The sequence below is a fragment of the Schistocerca nitens genome, chromosome 2, assembly GCF_023898315.1.
Source record: "Schistocerca nitens isolate TAMUIC-IGC-003100 chromosome 2, iqSchNite1.1, whole genome shotgun sequence".
In the NCBI taxonomy this organism is placed as follows: domain Eukaryota; kingdom Metazoa; phylum Arthropoda; class Insecta; order Orthoptera; family Acrididae; genus Schistocerca; species Schistocerca nitens.
The window spans coordinates 612,849,546-612,875,234 of record NC_064615.1 but is presented as its reverse complement, the minus strand read 5'-3'; the positions used below and the strand labels follow the sequence as shown (position 1 = coordinate 612,875,234).

Sequence of the window (25,689 nt, the reverse complement as noted above, 5' to 3'; positions counted from 1 at the left end):
GAACACAATGGAACACTTTTTGGTCGACTTCCATTACTTCAAACTGCAGTGTCCTAGAGCACAACCTCCTCTAGTTTCGGGCTACCACTCCTCCACATACGTTCAGACTCCTGACTGAAAGTGTCCCAGCACAGTTTAAAGCCAACGTAAAGGCGCATGGCGTACACGCACGGGTACTTTTGAACAGATAGCGAATATCCTCCACAATGGAAGTTGCATTCCAGGGAAACGATTTCTAGAACTTATGGAGTTACGATTTGAGAATGTATGTGTTTACCTTCAGCGCTACATCTTGAGCGAGTGACACTTTACTGTGTTGGAGAATACCTGATTGGGGCTCCCACCAGCCAGAGATTATACTGTGGTCACGTTTCAGGGCGACAGCGGCGGCGCGCTGGTGGTCGGCTCACAGGGAAGCTACACGGAGATCGGGATCGTCAGCTGGAGTTCGGGCAAGGGCTGTGCGAGCGGAGACCCGGCCGGCTTCACCAGGGTCACCTACTTCCTCGACTGGATCTCAAGTACCGCCGGCATCCCCATTCCGTAAAGGCAGCACATTCATCACCAGCTATTTCCAGATTCCTCGAGAGAAGAAACTGTGAATACAGAGCCCCAAATAAATAATTCAGTATATGAAGTGTCTTATTTATTAATTTATTGCTCGTTAATTAACCAGAGTATGAATGCGTCAATTTCACACACAGTTCATCTGGAAACTTCTTTATGAGTTCCATAATTTCAGTTCCATATACGAAATATGATTACAGCACTTAAGAAGGCAGCCATGTTGTGTTGAGGTCGCAAATTATGCCAAAAAAAAGTCCTTACGCTATTCGTCATTACCAATCACACACAGCTAATCTTGGAAGCAGCCAGAAGCAACTCGATTGTAATACTTCCCTGCTAGTTTCGTGATTAATGTACGTACTGTGTAACTGTTTTGTTTGATGCTGTTGTACGAGGGCATTTCGAAAAGTAAAGATGCAATGGCTCGCAGTCCTTAAATAGAAAATTTATTTAGAAAACGTCAGTTACATCTTATTAACTGGATTATTTGTTATTTTTCGACATCACCCTCGTTATCTTAACATTTGTTAAGTCAGTGCACGACCTTTTGTATCCCACAGTCATAGAAGGCTGTAGCTTGTTGTCAGAACCACATTTCAACTTCACCTTTGATCTCTTCATCGTCGTGGAATGATTTTCTACAAGGATGTGACTTCAGGTAACGGAAGACATGGAAGTCGCTGGGCGCAAGGTTCGGGCTGTAGGGCGGATGGTCCAATACGTCCCATTTGAATTGTTAGAGTAGTGCTTTGGTTACGAGCGCTGTGTGAGGCCGAGCGTTGTCATGAAGGAAGCGCACTGCACTTGTCAGCATTTCCCTGCATTTGTTTTGAATTGCCCTTCGAAGACGTTTCAAAGTCGGGCAATATGTAGCGGCACTAATTGTCGTTCCAGGAGGCATAATTTCCAACACAAGAATGCCTTGTCTGCCCCAAAAAACAGAAGCAATGACTTTCTTCGCTGAAATCGACGTGTCGCATTTCTTGGCTTTTGGTGAATTCGAAGGGCGCCATTGCATTAATTGTTGCTTGGATACAGGTGTATGGTGATAAACCCACGTCTCGTCACCTGTCACAATGTGATCAAGGAACTCGTCACCTGCTTCACCATAGTGTGTGAGGAAGTCCAGTGCAAAGCCCATCCTTTTCTTTTTGTGTTCTTTCGTTAAAAGTTTTGGAACCCATCGCGCACACAATTTCCTGTACTCTAACTTGACAGTCACAATGTCATAAAGAGTTGTCATAGATATATCCGGTATGATCTGATGCAATTCTTTCAATGTGAGACGTCCATTCGCACGAATTGCTTCCTCTGTTCTCCAAGGAAGGTTATCAGATATCACAGATGGCCGACCTGTTCTTTGTCATGAACATTGGTCCTACCTTCAGAGAAATGAGGACACCATTTCGTTACATTTCGTCGATTCATAATGTTCCCATAAACAGAAACAATTTCTTTGTGAACATCCGCTGGTCGATGACCTTTTGCATGAAGAAAACGTATGACGGAGCGCACTTCGCATTTGGCGAGATTCTGAATCTGCGCAGCCATTTTAAACACCACCTACTCCAACTAGAAGCAACGTTGAACTGCCAGACGACCGCGAGGAGAAAGCTAACGGTTCAAGGTTAGCACCAGTGTTGCCAACTTGCTGGCGTACAGTGTATTTTTACTTTCCGAAATACCCTCGTATATATATAAACTGTCTCCTTCTTCAACTTTCGTGTGTCTTTGTTTTAAGGTAAACCTGAACAATGTTTATGTAAACGCTTTTTGATAAAGTCGTCAAATCCGTCTGAAACTGTATAACTGTGTAACTGTATTACAAATAACTTTTACCAAAATTCATTATAAAACTTAAGTCAATGTGCTAAATAAGCTATCCTATGATGTTCTATACTGTGCAGTGTAGAGTGCTTCACTGTGTGACATCACAGTGCTTGTCTCAGAGTCAACACACGAAACAGAATAAATATTCTATGTAAAATTAAAAAATCAAAATTTGATAGCATAAATATCCAAAATGCTTTCATTAAAATACCCTGTGTATTTACGTAAGCATACTGGTTAAATAAACAGTCGGAAACAGTGGGCTTAGGGATGTTTAGGAGTGTGGAAATCTCAGCTACAGCCCTATGACACAAGTGACACGCAGTCACCTGACCATGTTCGAAGTTCCTGAGTTCCACAGAGCGCCCAATTCTGCTCTCTCACGATGTCTAATGACTACTGAAGTCGCTGATATGGAGTACCTGGCAGTAGGTGGCAGCACAATGCACCTAATATGGAAAACGTATGTTTTGGGGGGTGTCCGCCTACTTTTGATCACATACTGTATGTGTAACTAGAAACGTGCGGTCTTGTAAACCTCTTAATATTTTTTATCACATGACTCGACATCAGCTGATTTGATGTGAATAGTGAACTATTTCATATAAGCATATGAAATACTATTCAGCGCTTCTGCAGACTTCATTGATTACGATATTTAAAATGAACACCAGTCACGATGCTTATGAGTGTATATGAGTATAAATTAAAAAGGTTGCAGAAAAGTAAACAAACGCAGTAATAAAATGTTCGCAGAATGTTTGCACACTCGATGCACATATCCCTATCACGTTTCATCCAAATTGGCTGACCACATTTGCTGCACTTACGCCACTGCTTACACGCCCTTTTCCATCTTTCTGACGCACTACACTTGATACACGTCTTGCTCTTTTCCATTTTGTCAGTTGGTATACCTCTAACATGTCATCAAATAATTCTCCTGTATTTCAGATTTGGTAGGCGCTTGCACCAAAATTCGATTGTTTGCTTTTAGTCCAAGCATTCCTCCTTTAAAAATTTTGTCTTGAGGCGTAGTTGTTGCTCTAATGGACTATTAACGTACCCACTCAAGATTGTCTTTGTGACGAAAGACTGTGTTTGCTGTGAATAATTTCTGTGGTACAGGGCACAACTGGCTCTGCTTCCAGTGGAGCATTTTCTTCACAAGTATCACACACTGTTTCATGGTGACCACCAGCTACCACAAAATGAAATCGGCATCAGCTCTTAGAAAATCGCTCCATGCTATAGCTAAAAATTAATAAATTCACACATAAAATAAAAATCTGTGAAACAAAAATTCTGAAAAATCAATTGAAATGAAAATAAGCATTAATTAGAAACATGTGGACTATTAGACTTATCTAATTATTACAAATGATGCGACCCATGCGGTCAGACAGGCAACCTATTCCGCACTCAGTTCTAAGTAATATACTTCATCGTTACACTGAGAGACTTAAGCTTATTGCTGAATGTTGCTTTACACGCAGCATGCATTAAAGCGAAGACACTGAAAAAGAGAGGGTGGTTTTTTGCAGTGCTGCCGCACTCTGTTCAAATGAATTATAGATCTGAAAGGTCATTGTTTATAGTTAAAGGTTAAACTCGTTCTAGCATTATGTAATGCTAAAAATGTGATTGCAGGAATGGTTTCAAAACCCCTAGTAGATTCTACACTGACGCTGAGTTAGATCCTCTTCTCAATATAACCTATCGCAGATCTCTCAAACAAAAAAGCGCGCCAAGTAGTACGAATAATGCACACGTGATTCCCGTTTACAAGAAGGGTAGTAGAAGTGATCCACTAAATTATCACTCAGTGTCCTTCACATCCGTATGATGTAGAATCTTAGAATATGTTCTGAACTCAAATATAAAGAGGTATCTTGAACAGAATGACCTCCTCCATGCCAACGGGCAGCGTGGATTCCGAAAACATCGATCATGTGAAATCCAAACCTTTTCTCATTTCACACAATGAAAACTTTGGATCAGGCAGTCCGGTAAATGCAGTATTTCTTGATTTCCGAAAACAATTTGACTCAGTAGCACATTTATGTTTATTGTCAAAAGTACGATCATACGGTGGATCAAGCGAAATTTGTGGTAGGGACGACGCAGGAGATTACCTTCAGTGGAGAGTCATCGTGAGATGCAGAAGTAACTTCACGTGTGGCCCAGCGAAGTGCGTTATGTTCATGTTGTATAATAATGACCTTGCGCACAATATTAATAGTAACGTCAGAGTTTTTGCAGATGATGCAGCTATCTGTAATGAAGTACTATCCCACAGAGTCTGCATAGATATTCAATCGCATATTCATAAGATTTAAAAGTTGTGCAAAGATTCGCAAGTTGCTGTAACGTTCTGATATGAGGAGCTGCAGACTTCAAAAAACGAGAAAAACTTCAAGGAGTCACTGTTGGAATCAGTCAACTCGTGCACATATCTGGTTGTAACACTTCGTAGGGATGTGAAATGGAGCGTTCACATAGGCTCAGTCGTGGATAAAGTAGGTGGTAGACTTTGTTTTATTGATAGAATACTCAGCAAAAGCAATTAGTCTACAAACATAATTGCTTAAAGATCACTCGTCCGACCCATTCTAGTATACTGCACAGGTGAGTCACACCCATACTAAATACGACACACCCATACTAAATACGACTAACAGGGGATGTCGAACGTGTACAGAGGAGGGCAGCACAAATGGTTACAGGTTTGTTTGGCGCGTGGGAGAGTGGCTGGCAGGCTCTGAGCACTATGGGACTTAACATCTATGGTCATCAGTCCCCTATAACTTAGAACTACTTAAACCTAACTAACCTAAGGACATCACACAACACCCAGCCATCACGAGGCAGAGAATATCCCTGACCCCGCCGGGAATCGAACCCGGGAACCCGGGCGTGGGAAGCGAGAACGCTACCGCGCGACCACGAGATGCGGGCGCGTGGGAGAGTGTCACAGAAATGCTGAAGAAAATGGACAAGGAGACGCTTTAAGACAAACGTAAGCTTTCCCTAGAATGCCTGCCTACAAATTTTCAGGAACCATTTTTGAATGATGAGTCTAAGAATATATTACAAACCCCTTTGTATCGCTGACATAAGGATCATGAGGACAAGATTAGATTAATACAGCACGCAAGGAGGCATTTAAACAATCATCCTTCCCGCACTCCATACTTGAACGGAATGGAAAGAACCCTAATAAATGTTACAATGAAACTTGCCCTCTCCCATGAACTTCACATTGGTTTGCAGAGTGTTGATATATATGTAGATGGAGATTTAGGATACTGTCTTGCTGTCTTCGTCCAACAATGCCTAAGCGCTACCGATCAAGCGCCAGGAAACGAACTAGGTGTCGCTATTCGGGTTTCGGTAGGAAAGGTTGCGTGCAGCTGAGTGGCACGATAACTGGTTTGCACATGTTATGATATGAGTTTGCAAGTGTTTTCGTCGAGTAATAGATCAGTAGTGAGTAATTATTCCGTTTATTCGTGCGTGTAATTAATTACATATGAAATCTGCGGACAAATCAGTATCGTCATTCTACAAGAAGTATCAGTTAGTGAGAAACATTACTACAGGGTGTCCCAAAAAGAATGACACAATTTTAAATAGAATTATTTATTGGGAAGATCGGCTCAACACAAACAAATTGCATATTAAATTACTCATAAAAGACAGAAGTTTATAAAAATCCGTCATAAATGATCAACATGTCCTCCATTGGCAGCACGGACGACATCTAGTCGATAGCCGAATTCATTCCAAACTGAGCATAAGGTGTCTTCTGTCACTAAAACTACAGCAGCTGATATTCTGGTTTTTAGTTCATCAATGTCACGAGATTGGGGAGGAACGTAAACACATTGTTTAACATATCCCCACAAGAAATAATCACATGGTGTTAAGCCAGGGGACCTAGGAGGCCAAGAGTGTAAAGCCTGGTCACTCGGTCCTGTAAGACCTATCCAATGTTGAGGCACGTTGGCATTGAGGAAACTACGCACGTTATTGTCCCAGTGCGGTGGTGCTCCATCTTGCTGATCGATGAAATTGTCAGAGTCAAGTTGTGGGAATAACCAGATCCGTCGCATTGCAAGATATGATGGTCCTGTTACGATTTCTTCCTCAAAAAGTTGGGTCCATAAACCTTGCTTAGCGAAACAGGACAAAAAACATTTACTTTGCGCGAGACTGGCTGCACGCTCTAGTTCAGTGCTCGTAGTGACATCTAGCCGAGTTTTTCTTAAACTCTAGAGCATGCCGATTACATCTAGCGCTGTTTCAGTTAACTTATGACATTTGTCTCAATACTATTACAAGTTAAAATCGGGTTTTACTTTTAAGGACACCCTGTATTTATATGGTTAGAAACGTTATCGTGGACTGTCATAGAGTACGAATATTATTCTGCAAAAGCAATCCAGCGATGGCAAGGCTCATTGTGAACGTGCACTAACTTCAAATGTTAATTCGAACTTGGTTGGCTCCACACAAACTTAGGAAATGTGTTACTTGCGAAACCAATAAATGAAGGAAAATGGTATGTACCGTTATCCTCTGAAAGCATCATTTTTGCACTTTACTATGCAGCCACAGTTACAGTATGTGCTGAAGAGCCGGCCGTGGTGGCTGAGCGGTTCTAGGCGCTACAGTCAGGAACCGCGTGACCGCTACGGTCGCAGGTTCGAATCCTGCCTCGGGCATGGATGTGTGTGATGTCCTTAGGTTAGTTAGGTTCAAGTAGTCCTAAGTTCTAGGGGACTGATGACCTCAGAAGTTAAGTCCCATAGTGCTCAGAGCCATTTGAACCATTTTTTGTGCTGAAGATGGTTTCCATGTGCCTCAATACATGCGTGTACGTGCCGTAGCATGTTCTGTCTGACACGTTCTCATCGGCCAGCCTGCATCTGAACAGTGTCACAGGCAGCATGAATCCGCTAGTCCATTGTATCCACATGTGAAATGGGCTCTGCATACAGAATACTTTTGAGATGGCCCGATAACCAGAAATCGCACGGGTTGTGATACGGTGAATAAGCAGGCCATGGGTGGACCCCTTTGCCCTATCCATCGGCCAGGGAAGACATGACTGAGATGCGTCCAGGCGTTAACGGCGAAGTGGGTTGGACCACCACCATGCAGCAGTTCCACATCCCTTCGAATCATCAATGGCACTGCTTTCAGCAGCAGAGGCAAAGTCACCCGCCAGGAACACCGATAGTTCCGGCCTGTTAGGAGACTTGGAAGAAAGTCTGCTCCCAAAATACGATCGCCAGTCATCTCGGTCCACACATTCCGGCTGCACTGATGCTGATTCACTGTCACCATACCATGGGAGTTGTGCATACTATCCCACGGATGACTGTTATGAAAGTTGAAGATACCTCTCCGCGTAAAGGAGGCCTCATCTGTGACTAGGATGGATGACACCAATCCAGGAATCGTTGTTGCCTGGTGAAGAAACCAGTGACGAAACTGCTTCCCATGTGGAAATTCTGTCGCTAGTAAATTCTGTACACGCTGTAAGTGATAAGGGTAGTAACAACAATCACGAACAGTGTTCCACACGGTCGTTTGGATTGATCTGCACTGGTGGACCAACTGCCTGGTACTGACAAGGCGGTCGCACGTCCACAATGTTAATCCATTTTCCTAGAAGTCTGGTGTCCGAACTTTTCGGGTATGTCCTTCATGATTTCCTGATTCCTGAAACGACCCTATCTCACACGAACGGCGAAACACTAGTGCGAACATGAATACTTTCGTTGTGTCGGCAGGGATAGATCTCCTGATACAATATTGCTGCCCGCTGCCATTTGCCTTTCCGTAAGCAAACACCAAGTTGGGAAGCTCTCGATTAGAATACGGAGCCATTGTGTGTAACGCTGTATCACATCCACAAGGTGAATGAGCAAGAGAAGTGAACGGGACACACCGCTTGGTGGCTAGCGGAGTATATATGTAGATGTAAACCATTGCCAATTACTAAGCAGGAGAGGGCGGTGGGGCGTGAAGAATAAGGAACAGTACCGCCCTCTAGAAGGAAACCGTGCATACTATAACTGCGGGTGCATGGCACAGTGCATATTAGACCGAAATCTGGGTAACAAAATATGATTGAATAAATGGTCTCTAGCATGGAAACTATGCAATTCCAGTCATAAGTTCATTAGACCTTTTTTGTTCCGTAACCTTTTATCGATCAACCCCTAGAGTTTGTGGAAAAAATCACCCTGTATATTAGACTTGGAAAGCTGAAAATTGGTATGTAGCCTCAGTTTCATGTAAAGACATTAAATATGTGACATCAATGAGCTGCCTCTATTAGTTTTCAAGTTATTTACTAAAAACCAAATTTGGAACGAAAAAGAGATTGGTGACGGGTAGATTAGTTAACATCTGCATTTTAATAGAAAGTTCTAAGTACAGCAGTCGATTACATTCATGCAATAATACAGCTGTACCAAGGTTCAAGACTGCATTGTAAATAACAATGGTTACAAGGGGCAGTCCAGAGGTCATATTCTATTACCGTTTCCATCCTAAAAATTCTAGCCGGCAATGCTGTGGAGCAAAAACTTTTTCAGAAACTAGGGCAAACTTAGCTCTATTCACATAAAAATTAAGAAGATTGTAAATTGTTAAATGACAGAGCTATTAACTAATGTGTCCGAGAAAGGGGCCATTTAAATAATGCTGCCTGTGACTAGGGTTCAAAAAAATGGCTCTGAGCACTATGGGACTCAACTGCTGTGGTCGTCAGTCCACTAGAACTTAGAACTACTTAAACCTAACTAACCTAAGGACATCACACACATCCATGCCCGAGGCAGGATTCGAACCTGCGACCGTAGCAGTCGCACGGTTCCGGACTGCGCGCCTAGAACCACGAGACCACCGCGGCCGGCTGTGACTAGGGTGGTTAACACCAGATGTTCGATTTGGCGGTCCGCTCCACCCCTATGTAAACAAGCCAGAGAGGCAGTACAGAGACACAATTCGCACTGATATATCAAACTGTCCGAATCAGCCGAACGCCTATGTGCACTGTGCTTCAGATGACGTCAGATGGGTAGATTTGAATGTGTTTTGTGTAAAAAAGCAGGAAGTGAACTGATGAGGACTGTACACCGTCCTGGATCGCTTAGATTTCACGGAAGTAATTGTCTGTGGGCTGTCCGTGATGTTGACAAAACCGAGTGGCAAGTGGCGAGATTGTTTTTCGTTTATACGGCGAGCGTTAAACTTTTGGCGATTAGAAGTTATTGCGATATACCATTTTACCTCTGAATTGTTAATAATGCTGTTTCTGATAGGGATATTAGTTATAATACTAAGACATATTTTTTGTGCGTGTGAACTTTTGCAGATAATATACATTAATAAGTTAAATCTAAACTTATTTTTATTCTTGATGCTGCATAGTAAATAGCTAGTAAGAACATTTTCTTTCGGTGAGCACAAAGAGTAATGTGGAATTCCTGAGTGCAAATTATGGTCAGTATGTTCTCCATCGCTTTCTAGCTGCAGCAAAAATAGTCTAAGGCTCTTGTAGATGGCGAAGTTTGGTGGAAAGATGACACAGGTTGGGTGGTTTGGGGAAGGAGACCAGACAGCGTGGTCATCGGTCTCATCGGATTAGGGAAGGACTGGGAAGGAAGTCGGCCGTGCCCTTTCTGAGGAACCATCCCGGCATTTGCCTGGAGTGATTTAGGGAAATCACGGAAAACCTAAATCAGGATGGCCGGACGCGAGATTGAACCGTCGTCCTCCCGAATGCGAGTCCAGTGTCTATCCTCTGCGCCACCCCGCTCGGTAGCTGACACAGTCCTTTCATTATAACATAATGAAGTAATGATCAATTAGTTATGACGCACTTCCCCACGATCCATTACTCATGTCCGATAGCAACAAGCAACTGCTGAAATGAAGCAAGAGTAAAAACCATAGGCGAAAGGAGACTGCAACATCTCTCATCGATTGGAAACATCAGGTCATACACTGAGGTGGTGAAAGTCGTGGAATACCTCGCAGTATCGTGTCGGACCTCCTTTTGCTGGCGTAGTGCAACAAATCGACGTGGCGTTGTCTCGACAACTCCCCTCGGAAATACTGAGCCATGCTGACTCTGTATCCTTGCACAATTGCACATGTGTTGCCAGTGCAGGGTTTTGGGCACGAACTGACCTCTCAATTATGTCCCATGAATGTTCGATGGGAGACATGTCGGTCGATCCGGGTGGCCAAATCATTCGCTCGAACTACCCAGAATGTTCTTCAAACCAACGGCAAACAATTGTGGCCCGGTGACATGGCGTAATGTCATCCATAAAAATTCCATCATTGTTTGGCTGCAGATGGTTTCCAAGTAGTCAAACATAATCTTTTCCAGTTAATGATCGGTTCAGTTGGACCAGAAGACCCATTCCATTCCACGCAAAACACAGCCCACACCATTATGGAGCCATTATGGAGCGTGTTACGCCTGAGGCTGCGCGTCACGCGTCTGGCTGCGTATTCAAGCAGTGGGCGAACAAGCGTACTGTAACCTACTTCCTTTGTTTTCGGATTGCATTTCCCTTGGATTCTTCCAATGAATCTGTCTGGCATCTGCTCTACCGACGATCAACTTTATATGATGATTCCATTTCAAATCACTCCTAATGCATACTCCCAGATAATTTATCGAATTAACTGCTTCCAGTTGCTGACCTGCTATTTTGTAGCTAAATGATAAGGGAACTATCTTTCTATGTATTCGCAGCACATTACACTTGTCTACATTTAGAATCAATTGCCATTCCCTGCACCATGCGTCAATTCGCTACAGATCCTCCTGCATTTCAGTACAATTTTCCGTTGTTATAACCTCTCGATACACCACAGCATAATCTGCAAAAAGCCTAAGTGAACTTCCGATATCATCCACAAGGTCATTTATGTATATTGTGAATAGCAACGGTCCTATGACACTCCCCTGCGGCACACCTGAAATCACTCTTACTTCGGAAGACTTCTCTCCATTGAGAATGACATGCTGCGTTCTGTTATCTAGGAACTCTTCAATCCAATCACACAATTGGTCCGATAGTCCATATGCTCTTACTTTGTTCATTAAACGACAGTGGGGAACCGTATCGAACGCCTTGCGGAAGTCAAGAAACACGGCATCTACCTGTGAACCCGTGCCCATGGCCCTCTGAGTCTCGTGGACGAATAGCGCGAGCTGGGTTTCACACGACCGTCTTTTTCGAAACCCATGCTGATTCCTACAGAGTAGATTTCTAGTCTCCAGAGAAGTCATTATACTCGAACAAAATACGTGTTCCAAAATTCTACAATTGATCGACGTTAGAGATATAGGTTTATAGTTCCGCACATCTGTTCGACGTCCCTTCTTGAAAACGGGGATGACCTGTGCCCTTTTCCAATCCTTTGGAACGCTACGCTCTTCTAGAGACCTACGGTACACCGCTGCAAGAAGGGGGGCAAGTTCCTTCGCGTACTCTGTGTAAAATAGAACTGGTATCCCATCAGGTCCAGCGGCCTTTCCTCTTTTGAGCGATTTTAATTGTTTCTCTATCCCTCTGTCATCTATTTCTATATCTACCATTTTGTCATCTGTACGACAATCTAGAGAAGGAACTACAGTGCAGTCTTCCTCTGTGAAACAGCTTTGGAAAAAGACATTTAGTATTTCGGCCTTTAGTCTGTCATCCTCTGTTTCAGTACCATTTTGGCACAGAGTTTCTGGACATTTTGTTTTGATCCACCTACTGCTTTGACATAAGACCAAAATTTCTTAGGATTTTCTGCCAAGTCAGTGAATAGGACGCCTCTCGCATAGCCCTCCTCACACTACATTTCGCTTCGCGTAATGTTTGTATGTCTGCAAGGCTTTGGCTGTGTTTATGTTTGCTGTGAAGTTCCCTTTGCTTCCGCAGCAGTTTCCTAACTCGGTTGCTGTACCACGGTGGCTCTTTTCCATCTCTTACGATCTTGCTTGGCACATACTCATCTAACGCATATTGTACGATGGTTTTGAACTTTGTCCACTGATCCTCAACACTATCTGTACTTGAGACAAAGCCGGCCGCGGTGGTCTAGCGGTTCTGGCGCTGCAGTCCGGAACCGCGGGACTGCTACGGTCGCAGGTTCGAATCCTGCCTCGGGCATGGGTGTGTGTGATGTCCTTAGGTTAGTTAGGTTTAAGTAGTTCTAAGTTCTAGGGGACTTATGACCTAAGATGTTGAGTCCCATAGTGCTCAGAGCCATTTGAACTTGAGACAAAACTTTTGTGTTGAGCCGTCAGGTACTCTGAAATCTGCTTTTTGTAACTTTTTCTAAACAGAAAAATCTTCCTACCTTTTTTAATATTTATATTTACGGCTGAAATCATCGATGCAGTAACCGCTTTATGATCGCTGATTCCCTGTTCTGCGTTAACTGTTACAAATAGTTCGGGTCTGTTTGTCACCAGAAGGTCTAATATGTTATCGCCACGAGTCGGTTCTCTGTTTAACTGCTCAAGGTAGTTTTCAGATAAAGCACTTAAAAAAATTTCACTGGATTCTTTGTCCCTGCCACCCGTTATGAACGTTTGAGTCTCCCAGTCTATATCCGTCAAATTAAAATCTCCACCCAGAACCATAACATGGTGGGGAAATCTACTCGAAATATTTTCCAAATTACCCTTCAGGTGCTCAGCCACAACAGTTGCTGAGCCAGGGGGCCTATAGAGACATCCAATTACCATGTCTGAGCCTGCTTTAACCGTGACCTTCACCCAAATTATCTCACATTTCGGATCTCCGTCACTTTCCTTCAATACTATTGCACTTCTTATCGCTATAAACACGCCTCCCCCTTCACAGTCCAGCCTGTTCAAATCACTCTGAGTACTATGCGACTTAACTTCTGAAGTCATCAGTCGCCTAGAACTTAGAACTAATTAAACCTAACCAACCTAAGGACATCACACACATCCATGCCCAAGGCAGGATTCGAACCTGCGACCGTTGCGGTCGCTCGGTTCCAGACTGTAGCGCCTAGAACCGCACGGCCTCTCCGGCCGGCTGTCCAGCCTGTCTCTGCGGTATACATTCCAATATGAGTTCAGGATTTCATTACTGTTTACGTCTGGTTTCAGCCAACTTTCTGTCCCCAGTACTGTATGGGCGTTGTGACCGTTTATTAACGAAAGCAGTTCTGGGACCTTTCTATAGACGCTCCTGCAGTTTACTATTAGCACATTAATATTGTTATTCACTGTTGCATTTTGTCTACTCCTACCTTGCCGCGTCTCAGGAGGCGTCTTGTCGGGCCAAGGGAGGGAATTCTCTAACCTAAAAAACCCACATGTGCACTCCACACGTACTCCGCTACCCTTGTAGCCGCTTCCGGCGTGTAGTGCACGCCGGACCTATTCAGGGGGACCCTACATTTCTCCACCCGATAGCGGAGGTCGAGAAATTTGCACCCCAGATCTCCGCAGAATCGTCTGAGCCTCTGGTTTAAGCCTTCCACTCGGCTCCAAACCAGAGGACCGCGATCGGTTCTGGGAACGATACTACAAATAGTTACCTCTGATTCCACCCCGCGAGCGAGGCTTTCCGCCTTCACCAATTCCGCCAACCGCCTGTACGAACTAAGGATGACCTCTGAACCCAGACGGTAGGAGTCGTTGGTGCCGACATGAGCAACAATTTGCAGTCGGGTGCACCCAGTGCTCTCTATCGCCGCCGGTAGGGCCTCCTCCACATCTCGGATGAGACCCTGAGACCCCCCGGCAAGCAGACAGAGTGAACAATGGCCTTCTTCCCCGACCTTTCCGCTATTTCCCTAAGGGGCTCCATCACACGCCTAATGTTGGAGCTCGCAATAACTAATAAACCCCTCCCCCCATGTGCCTGCTCGGACCTTGCTGAAGGAGAAGCCACATGTCCACTCACAGGCAGAGCGGGCGATGCCACACGGCCAGCCTCCACATTGACCCTCCGCCTCGTGCGCCGCGAACGCCGCTGAACCCGCCACTCCCCTTGGGGAGAGTGTAGCCCAACCGCGACCGGTAACCGCAAAGATGTCTCGACAGCAGGGACAGTGGGTGAAGCATGTAACACCTGGGGTGTACCTTGCGACGCACCAGATTCCCCACTGCCGCTACACTCCGAGGCAGCAGCCTGAAGACGGCTGACCGCGGCCATCAACACGTTCAGCTGTTCGCGAACAGTGGCCAGCTCCTCCTGTCCTCCTGCGTCCGTACACAGCAGTCACACATCCTATCCATCCTGAGAGATCAATTTACTGTAGAGAGTTAATCAACTTTTAACTAGACTGCTAATTCACTAAAGGCGGCTGATTGTTGACTGAGCTGTGGTTGCTAGCCACTTCTTGTGGAAAACAATGAAAATAGCACTACCTGTCTCTGGACTGTATTGAAAACAAACACTAGCACTACTTGCACTATGGTTGACTAAGGGGACTCTCTCTGATTGTATTCAAAACAAACACGAAATCTATGGAACACTATTACTAGCACTCGACAATTAAAGCTTCCTAAAAGCAAAAACACAAGGAAGAAGAAGTGACAAGTAAGAAAAATACAGTTAATACTTAAATTAAGGTAGCTCGCTGCACAGCAGACGTGAAGCAGGCGGCAGTTACGACGACACTGACATTAACGCAAATTCCGCCGCTCTGTTGTAACGAATGCGTTCCTCTTACGTGCTACATTAATTTTTGTGGTTATTTCACACAGTTTTCCTTGTCTGCTAGCTCTGATAACTCTACACAAACACCGCTGCTCTCGGTCGTTAATTGATGGCCGTCGGCCACTGGATTGTCCGTGGTGAGAAGTAATGTCTGAAGTTTGGTATTCTCGGCACACTCTTGAGGCTGTGGATCCCGGAATATTGAATTCCCTAATGCGTCTAGCTCCAGCTACCATTCCGCGGTTGAAGTCAGTTAATTCCTGTCGTACGTGTATAATCACGACGGAAACCTTTTCACGTGAATCACCTGTGTGCAAATAACAGCTCCACCAATGCTGCCCTTTTATACCTTGTGTACGCGATACCGCCGCCATCTGTACAAGCGCGTATCGCTATCCCAGGACCTCTGTCGCCTCAGTGTACATCGCCGACAGAGCGGCATGCCAACACTCGCCAGTCACCATGAGACATGGACTCTCTAGCACAGATTTGAAGCAGCAAGGATTGATGGACCAGTATATGTACTCCCGATGTTAGTAAAGCCTTCGGGCTTATTTATCATGACGTTCACTTAAATAAATATGGAATAGAGGCCAACGAAAAGGGTTGACCGGGTCATACCTTGAGGGGCGCCAACAAGTCACAGAAGTAAAATACAAAGACAGAGAAACACAGAATTTCTAGATTTACAATAATGAGTTAAAAAAGTAGGGAGGTCCATAAGTGTCACTTCTGATGTCTGCCATTTTTACTATGTGTAAAGGAGTTGTGCGAAAAACTACAGATGGAACCAAGGTACTATTTGCAGATGACACTAATTATCAAATTAGATCAAACAGTGAAGGAAATCTGCAGGAAATTTCAGCATCGGTAAAGCATAGTTTAGGTCAGAACCAACGGGACACTTAACTTCCGCACCACAAAAAACCTCCATCCTGCAGATCCTGTTATCGTTGAGGAAGAAATTGCCTCAAATGTGAGTGCATATAATTTAACACGATTTGCGGTGGGAGGTGCAGCTAAACGATCCAGGTGGAAAGCTCAATAAACTTAGGTACGGTGTTAAAAATATCATTCAAAGTACAAGCTGCTCGTGACTGGTGAAAATATACGGTGGCTGTTAACAGTCGCAACTGATGTGCGGAAATATTATTTTGGGGAATCATACAATTTAAAAAAAACTCTTCATATTATAACCTGTCGTTGAGAACAAATGGCACATCAACAACAACACGTTAACATTAGTGCTGCGAAACTGATATAGGTACCATAAACTATTTTTGCTTCTGAGCATGAAAGATATTAAATTAATACAAAAAAAGTAATTTTTAAGTTGAGAGTGTAAGGGTAACATTTATCATTTATCGAAATAAACAGTCCAAATAGTAACAGGCTTACCAGTCGTATTATTTCTCAGAACTTCACACACTTGTCTTGTTTCGTATTTAGGCACGAGCTAAATGTCACATCAAAATGAAATTAATTTATTGTCAAATGGGGTTATGTAGTTTGCTGAGCATTTGTGAGTTACTGCAATTTCAAGCTGAGCTGCTTTATTCATTTAATTGCGTTTTTACTTTCCCTGCAATACATTTTTAAATTTATCTAACCAACAATGTCTGAAATTCTGACTGTAAACATTATCTGTCACAGTTAATCAACATACTGGAAATTTATAAATTTGCGGTAAGTTCCTGTGGGATCAAACTGTTGAGATCATCGGTCCTAGGCTTACACTACTTAATGTAACTTAAACTAACTTAAACGAAGGACAACACACACATCCATGCCTAAGGCAGGACTCGAACCTCATACGGGGTGAGCCGTGGGGACCGTGGTAATGCGCCTCAGCCCGCACGGCTACCCCGCACGGCTCAACATATTGGATAAAGCGTCACAACAACCTATTTTATTTCTTCACATATCCCTTCCCGGTAGCCATTTTTATTTTTTGGCTCCAAAATATAGATTGCGAGGGGACGCTACCGCCAGCAGAAAGCCTATAGAGTTGTTGGGTTGGGTTGTTTGTGGGAGGAGACCAGAGAGCGAGGTCATCGGTCTCGTCGGGTTAGGGAAGGATTGGGAAGGATGCCGGCCGTGCCCTTTCAAAAGAACCATCCCGCCATTTGCCTGGAGCGACTTAGTGAAATCACGGGATACCTAAATCAGGATGGCCGGACCCGGTATTGAAACGTCGTCCTCCCGAATACGAATCCAGTGTGCTAACCACTGCGCCACCTCAAAAAATGGCTCTGAGCACTATGCGACTTAACTTCTGAGGTCATCAGTCGCCTAGAACTTAGAACTAATTAAACCTAACTAACCTAAGGACATCACACACATCCACGCCCGAGGCAGGATTCGAACCTGCGACCGTAGCGGTCACGCGGTTCCAGACTGAAGCGCCTTTAACCGCACGACCACACCGGCCGGCTGCGCCACCTCGCTCGGTGCCTACAAAGGACTGTGTGTGGTATGAAGGTTCGAAGTTGAAAGAGAAAGATAATAGTGACTGCATTGCGTAATTAATCTGCGTGGTGAAACTTCGTGGCAGATTAAAACTCTGCGCCGAACCCAGAATCGAAATCGGGACCTTTGCCTTTGGCTTTGGAAGGTAGGACACAAGCTATTGGCGGAAGTAAGGCTGTGAGGACGGTGCGTGAGTCGCGCTTGCGTAGCTCAGATGGTAGAGCACTTGCCTGCGAAAGGCAAAGTTCCCGAGTTCGAGTCTCGGTCTGGCACACAGTTTTAATCTGCCAGGAAGTTTCATATCAGCGGACACAGCGCTGCAGTGTGAAAATTTCAGTATGCGTGGTGTTGTAGGATAATACTTATAAATGGTCAGCATGTTGACATTTGTTAGGTACCTTAATTGTAAACCTACCCATACATTTAGCATCATAGCGAGTTATGGCGGATATGATTTTTGGAACTTGTAGAAATTTGTATCTATGCTATCAGATCAAAGGTATCCATGCACCTATTAGTGAACACCCTACGCCCTTATGACGGCTTCAGCTCAGCTGGGATCACTTTCAGAGCGGCGTCTGAATGTCTGTGCAGTAATGGCAGCCCATTCTTCCTCAACAGCCGAACCCAGGAAGACTGAAAGACAGCAAGTCATAAAGGCTTCTCTCCTTTCCCTTTTATGTAATTCTGTCATTAGTTCGTACGCACTGAATGTACGAATATCTTCAGGGTGACAATTATTGAACTATATGAAAAAAATGTAAATTAGTTGCAAACTATGGCATGAACACACTTCAATCAACACCCAAACTTCACTAAAGATATTCAGATTTAGGGTATGCTGTGTTAAATATGCCTGCCATCATTGACGATGATGCACAGACAAATAGCAAAATTCTGCATGACGCGCTGAAGTGTAGGAACATCTTTGCTGTCGATGACCTCCTGAGTGGCTGTTTTCAGCTCAGCAAAGGTTTTGGGGTTATTGCTGGACACGTGGTCTTTAATATCAACACACAAAAAGAAATCGCATGTGCTCAGATCTGGAGAATATGGCGGCCAATCGAGGTCAATGCCAGTGACCTCTGGGTACGCAAGAGCCAGAATGTGGTCCCCAAAGTGCTCCTTAGGAAAATCACTCTCCTGCATCAATGGGGTCGAGCTCGCGCTTGCATGGACCACGTCTTATCGAAATCAGGGTCACTTTGGATAATGAGGATGAAGTCAATTTCCATAACCTTCACGTGCCGTTCGGTAGCCACCGTGCCAGCAAAAATATCACACCGATCATTCCGTGACAGGACATTCCACGCCACACAGTCACCAGTTGAGCGCGAAGAGACTTCTCGACTACGAAATGCAGACTCTCAGTCTCCCAAATGAGCCGATTTTGCTTATGAAAGTGGGCTTCGTCGCTAAAACAAGCCATGCGAAACCACATACTAATTCCCACCATACCCAGCAGCCAACCGTGCAGTTTGAACGCCGTAAACGCATACCGTTCAGAAGTTATGTGCGGGTACAGTGCGGGGGGCATTGCAGAAACCAGTCGCTGCTTTCGCATCTCGGGGGTGGCTAGCAGAAGACCCGTGCTGATAGGGAGACGGCCGGCAGAGAGCGTAGAAGTAAGAAGAGGTGCCTTTCCCGCGGCGATGGACCGAGAAGCGTGTGTCTGGTACCCCGAGTTGCAGGGAACATAAAGCGCCTAACCCAGCACCAGTCGCGCTGTTGATTTCTCTGTGTTTACTTGTTTAGTTGCTACCTCATCTCGTTTTTGATTTGTTAGTTTTCAAGTTGACTGTAACTTGTCCACTTTACAGTTGCCGATGGCAGAACGCAGAACTGAACTTTGTTTATGTACAGATAGGACCAAAGGCCTCCGACAGTAGTCGGCGTACACGACTGTCGCCAGCGGTTCGGCATTGTAAAGTCACGTTATAGTCGTAGTTCATTACTACTTCTGCATATTCTTAGCGTTTGCTGAAATGGATAAGCATTGCGCAAATGTTCGTTATCGGAGCATACGCTCAGATGGAAAAGTGTTGGCAAATAACGTAGCTCAGTTTTGTCGAGAAGAAGATACAAAGTTTACAATCAGAACTAAACTCAGTTTCATTACAGTGCTGAGCCAAAACATTATGACCACTGGCCACCGCGAGGCTGAATGCCACCTGGTGGTGTAGCGGGAACTTGAACTAGTACGGAAAGAATGTAAGCAGAAGAGAGACGAATGGGCAGACATTATAGCAAAGATAAGGGCCGCAAATGGGGAAAACCATTGATATTAGCGGTTTTCACATAGGGCACATTGTCATCGCCCTACGGCTGGAAAAGAGAATCTCTGAAACGGCGAATCTGGTCACCTGTTGGCGCACTGCTATCGTGACCACGTCAGGAAAGTGGTTGAAGGATGGTGAAATAACGAGCAGGCCGCATGTTATTTGACGACAACGTCTCGTCACAAAACTTACAGGTCGGATGACCCCCAGGATAGGCAGTGACCTGTGGCAGTTCTGAAGGCAGAGTGTAATGCTTGGGGATGCACAAGTATTTCGGAGCACACTGTTCAAAGGCCATTGTTGAACTTGGAGCTCCACATCACACGACCCCCATGTATTCCTGTGTTGCCCCAACGACATCGTCAGTTATGACTGCAGTGGCACAGCATCACGAGTTTTCACCGTAGATCAATAGAAACGTGTCGCCTATCGAATGAAGCGCATTTTTGTTACACCGAGTCGATGCTTGAGTCCGTACGCGCTGTAATCTAGGCGAATGGCTACACGAAACATGCACCGCGCCATACATGCAGGGCGGTGAGGGCAGAATTATGATGCTATGGGTTACATTGAGTTGGGCTTCTATGTGATATGAGGAGGTAATCGGAGGCCACATGACAGCAGTGAACTACTTGAACATTACTGCGGACCACCTGCATTGCTTCATGCTTGAAGTCCCCCCCTCCAAAGGCGACGAGGATAACCGCCTGTGTTGCAAGGACAGAATCGTGTTACAATGGTTTGACAGGGGCATTACAGTGAACTCGCATTCATGTGTTGGCCAGCAAATGTGTCTGATCTACACCTACTGGAATACGTATCGGGCGCCAGCTGCGTGCCCCGTAATTTGCGGGAACTGCTTCAACTGTGCGTAGACATCTGGTCCTTTCAAGGACTTATGGAATCCATGCCAAACAGAATCTCTGTTGTACTGTGTTTGAAAAGCGAAACAACGCGCTGTTAAACAGGTGGTCATAATGTTTTAGCTCATCTGTTTATATCAGAATGCTTCCAGTATGAACTACCAAGTGCGAACTACGAACCTTAACTTGTGATTAGATCTTCATGAGGGTAAATAATAGATATCACTTATCTTTCTGCTTGAAACTGCTATATAAAATATGCACCCGTCACCTATAAAATCACAGAGGACATCCGCAGGCGAAGCATCACGTACTGGGTATACGCGTTATGTCCGAGGAATTGTGATAAACCTTTTGCATTTCTTTTAAGTTTTCGTCTTCTTTAAAGGCAAAGAGAAAGAGAGAAGATGAAGCGGTAACCCATCATAGAGCCTATGCCTACCGTCAGGTATTTTTGATTTTCAGTTGTTAAAAAACAGAGGAGATTTTCTTGTACCAGTATGAGGAAGGGAGGTTTCGCGTTCAGCTAGTGAACGAGTGAGAAGCATGCCATTTTTAGCGAGTAATTGTAGACCGCCATTTTGGGGTTGCTATGAATAAGTGAGGAGTATGTATTTCATATGTGCACCGTTTGGAAAAATACAGTATTGTTTTATTAACAGAAAGGTCGTTGTTGTTGTTGTTGTTGTCTTCAGTCCTGAGACTGGTTTGATGCAGCTCTCCATGCTACTCTATCCTGTGCACCTGTGCAAGCTTCTTCATCTCCCAGTACCTACTGCAACCTACATCCTTCTGAATCTGCTTAGTGTATTGATCTCTTGGTCTCCCTCTACGATTTTTACCCTCCACACTGCCCTCCAATGCTAAATTTGTGATCCTTTGATGCCTCAAAACATGTCCTACCAACCGATCCCTTCTTCTAGTCAAGTTGTGCCAAAAACTTCTCTTCTCCCCAATCCTATTCAATACCTCCTCATTAGTTACGTGATCTACCCATCTTATCTTCAGCATTCTTCTGTAGCACCACATTTCGAAAGCTTCTATTCTCTTCTTGTCCAAACTGGTTATCGTCCATGTTTCACTTCCATACATGGCTACACTCCATACAAATACTTTCAGAAACGACTTCCTGACACGACTTGCTGAAAGGTCGTGTGAGTTGTCATTTCAAATAGTACGATAATTACAAGAACTGAAGCCCACCTGTGTACTTTGGAAAATTACGAAGATCCCATAAGCTCAATGGGAACACGGTCAAGACTTCAAAGGTGCACACGGCGACCAAACGTTGCATTATAAAGAATGGTAAGCACAAATCTACAGCGGAGAAAGAAACTACTTCGCCCTGCAAAATAATACGAACTAATACGAACTTATTTCCAGGCATAGCTCAGCTTATTGTGCTTGTCATTCATGCCGAAAAATTATCTCATTAATTCAGTACATTTTGAAAAGCCACGCATTTCAAAATTTTATTATCATCTAAACCATTATTTTATTATATTATAAAGTGGCGACAAGTGACAGGCACGATACGTAGTGGGCAAAACTGTGAGTACTAGTATTGTTAAGAAAATGAATATACATGTATGTTAAAAATTTCTTTGTGTTCCATGTACGCTGATGATGTGACGGAGACGGTGATGTGATACTGAAGAAATACTATCAAAAGGAAATAATAAATAAATTAGAAGGAAGAAGTCGACAATACCAAGAGCGCAGAACAAAGCACGATAGAGGAAGTACCATTTACAAGACAACAATCAGGTAGGACCGCGCAATGCATATGGAGAATGCGTTCCAGTAGACCTATTAGAAAATCCAACCACCTACTTCCTAAAATCCAGAACCTAAAGCTTCAAAGATTAACGCTATTGTAGTCTAGTAGGGACAATGACATTTCTTTATTAGTACGGAAAATATATTGATTGAACAACAGTTGAGACTACAATTACATACAACTGTATATGCATTTTTCACGTGAGAAGTAGCGCGGAAGTAAAATCTTAAAATAGAAAATTTTGATTTTGATAACTGCAGTGGCATAAAGATTTCTATAACGGAGGGTCAAAACAATAAGGAAATGTCATTCGAAAATCAGAATGCCAATGTAGTGGATGTTCATTTGCAAAATGCAACAATGTGTGGTTTGGAACCGTTTAGCGGTGATTATTTGTATGCTGGGCGCGACATGCCATTGTTGCATTCGATGCCCGTGAATACAGAACATTTAATTACAAGCAATACGCTAATTACAGTATACGTAACTAATGGCACCTCGAGGCAAGAGAATATTTTAAATGAGAGTAGTACGCGTAGTACGGACGCAGATGCCGACAGGAGTAGACCGGAAGTGAATAGGGAAGACATGCAAGCCTTATTTTGAGCCTTAACAGAAACCTTACAAACAAGCATGAATGCAATGAAAGCAGACATAAATTAAAAAATGTCAGGTTTAGAGACTAAAATGTCAAGTTTAGAAAAGATACAAGCAGACATGACTAATATGAAAACAGACATGACTAATATGAAAGCAGCCATGGCCACAGTAAAGTCCGAGATCGGGAAGGTTAACACAAACATGACACACATTTCAAACGAGGTAAAAAATTTGCGCACAGAACTCAATAGTCTGGACACGAAATTCACGCAGCAGATTTCGCAAATCTCCACGGAGGTGGATAGGAAAATTAATGAACAAGTACAAATTTCGGTTCACGATATGGGTGAGAAATTAAAAGGCATAATTGGATAAATATTAGAAACCCTAACACACACATATCGACAAGAGCTATCCGGAATTAGAGAAACGCAAGAGAATTTACAGGCAATGCAAAAGAAGACGCAGGTCAACTTAGACAATGTACAATCAGAAGTAGCGAAACTACATTCTTTCTGTGACGACTTGCCAGAAAATGTAGAAAAAATCACATTGGAGATAGGATTACTCAAGACAGAACACAAGAGAATCAACTCAGACATTGTGCAGCTTTATGAATCGGTAAAGAGCAATGCAAAGGACGAAAATACAACGTTCGCAGAAAAATGCGTACGTGAACAGCGTACGTATGTGGAAGCGGTAAAGGAAGTAATGGGGGACAAGGAAGAAGAAATCTTAAAATGCGAAGGACATGATATCAGACAGTTAGAACAAAGGTTAAGAGACGAAATAGTTAGCAAACAAAGTACGGTCATTATCTCTGGTTAGCAACGTCAACAACCATCAGTTTTCGTGTGGTTCTCGAGAAATATTGAAAAATATAGATAATTTAGTGTCTGTTCACCTACAAATTAGTGTTGCCGTGCGTTTTTGCGGTGTGAACGCATCCCTGAGCAGCGCCAAGTCGTGCTTCAGTGGGCGAGCTGCGCGGACGGGCCTTGTTCACGTGCTCGCTGCGGCCGGCCGCGTGCTGACAAGCACAACATCTGACATTGCTATCGGTGACGGCAAGCCCCGCCTTGTATGGTGGGGTGTATGGAGAAGGGGGTGGTGACGTCGACGCCCCTATGGTACAACATCAACAACAACCACCTGCCCAGCGGCTACATCCAGATGCAGCACCCTTACCAGCTCCTCCAGGAACTACATTGGACAACACGACGGCTGTGATCATCCACTCGTTAGCAGCTGTTCGGGGAGAATCTGCGATACAGCCGGCAGAAGAGCATATGGATTTATCGGAACAGGATTCCTCCAGCTTCTCCGCTACGAGAAACAAGCGACAAAGAGAGGTCAGTCTGGATTTAAGAAATTCCAAACCCTTCATAGCAGACGGTAATCAACTCTTACCTGTAACTGACGTTTCAAATGTAGCTGACCCCCCTGTAGCAACTGCTTCTGGGCTCACTCCTAACCAACATGCTGCAACTAACACCCCTCCTGTGAGACCTGCAACTACTGCGAGGTCTCTCAACTTTTACAAACGTGCAGATAGGGGACCATTCGTAGTTTACATGGAATGTTTGGACAAAAACTTAGGCCGCTTGCACCCTATGGCACTAGGGAAATTATTGCCTATTTCCTTGCCAGAAGTGAAGAATTCTATACTTAACATCTCTTCAGCAGCAAAAACAAAAGTTAAGGTGGAACTGAAAACCCCAGATAAGGCTAATTTCCTAGTTACCAGTGAGGTATTAAAGTCAAAAAATATAGAAGCTTACATTCCTTCCTTTGTTGTCCATAAGCTGGGAGTAATCAGGAAAGTAGACACCAACCTTGATGAAGCGGAGATTTTGGAAGTCGTACAATCTCCCTTCCCTGCTGTAGGCGTTCGGAGGTTTACGAAGAGATATGGTAAAGACCAAATCGTTCAATTGCAGACCTGTTTGTTAACCTTCGACTCTCAAACCTTACTGGAAGCCGTGTCTATTCACGGAACAAGATGTCCCGTCGACCTTTATGTACCAACTGTCAGGCAGTGCTTTAATTGTCTTCGTTATGGGCACATCAGCAAACAATGTCGATCTCAGATGAGATGCATTAAATGTAGTGGTCCACTAATGTTGAATCCTGTGTCTCACCTATCACTATTTGCGCTCATTGCGGGGGACAACACGCATCCACGGACCGTTCCTGCCCGGAATACCATATACGGCGACGAGCTCAAGAATTAGCTACGTTCAACAACATTGACTTCAGGGATGCGCTGTCTATTGCTCGTATGCCAACCTATGCATCCGTCACCGGGGTTCAACAACATCACTTGCCGGCTCCGATCATTCCTGCTCCAACAAATTTGAGCTCTCCGGACTTTCAAAACCCACAACTCTTCCCGCCGCTGCCCGCCGCAAGCATGCAGAGTCAACAACGCGGAAGTGGGGACGCAACTCGATGTGCAACTGTGTCCCAGCAGACACACGTCGCTTACCGGCCTCCCCGGCGGCAGGCGCAAGTAAACAACCAAAGTAACGTTCGAGAGTGGTCTCAGTACCGCAGCCTGTTATATC

General features: G+C 44.3%; 1 protein-coding gene across 4 annotated transcripts in view; it reads left to right on the top strand.

Annotated features, from left to right (window-relative positions):
- The window catches only part of LOC126236700 (brachyurin-like), a 245,556-nt gene that overhangs the window by 139,808 nt on the left and 80,059 nt on the right, over positions 1–25,689 (top strand). Inside the window, exon 7 of one of the 4 annotated variants that reach the window (XM_049946217.1) lies at positions 377–597. The exons of the other annotated variants lie outside the window; for them this stretch is intronic. Within the exon in view, the coding sequence (XP_049802174.1) occupies positions 377–547 (171 nt within the window). The 3' untranslated portion in view covers positions 548–597. Of the gene's footprint in view, positions 1–376; positions 598–25,689 lie in introns of those variants that run through there. 4 annotated transcript variants of the gene reach the window in all.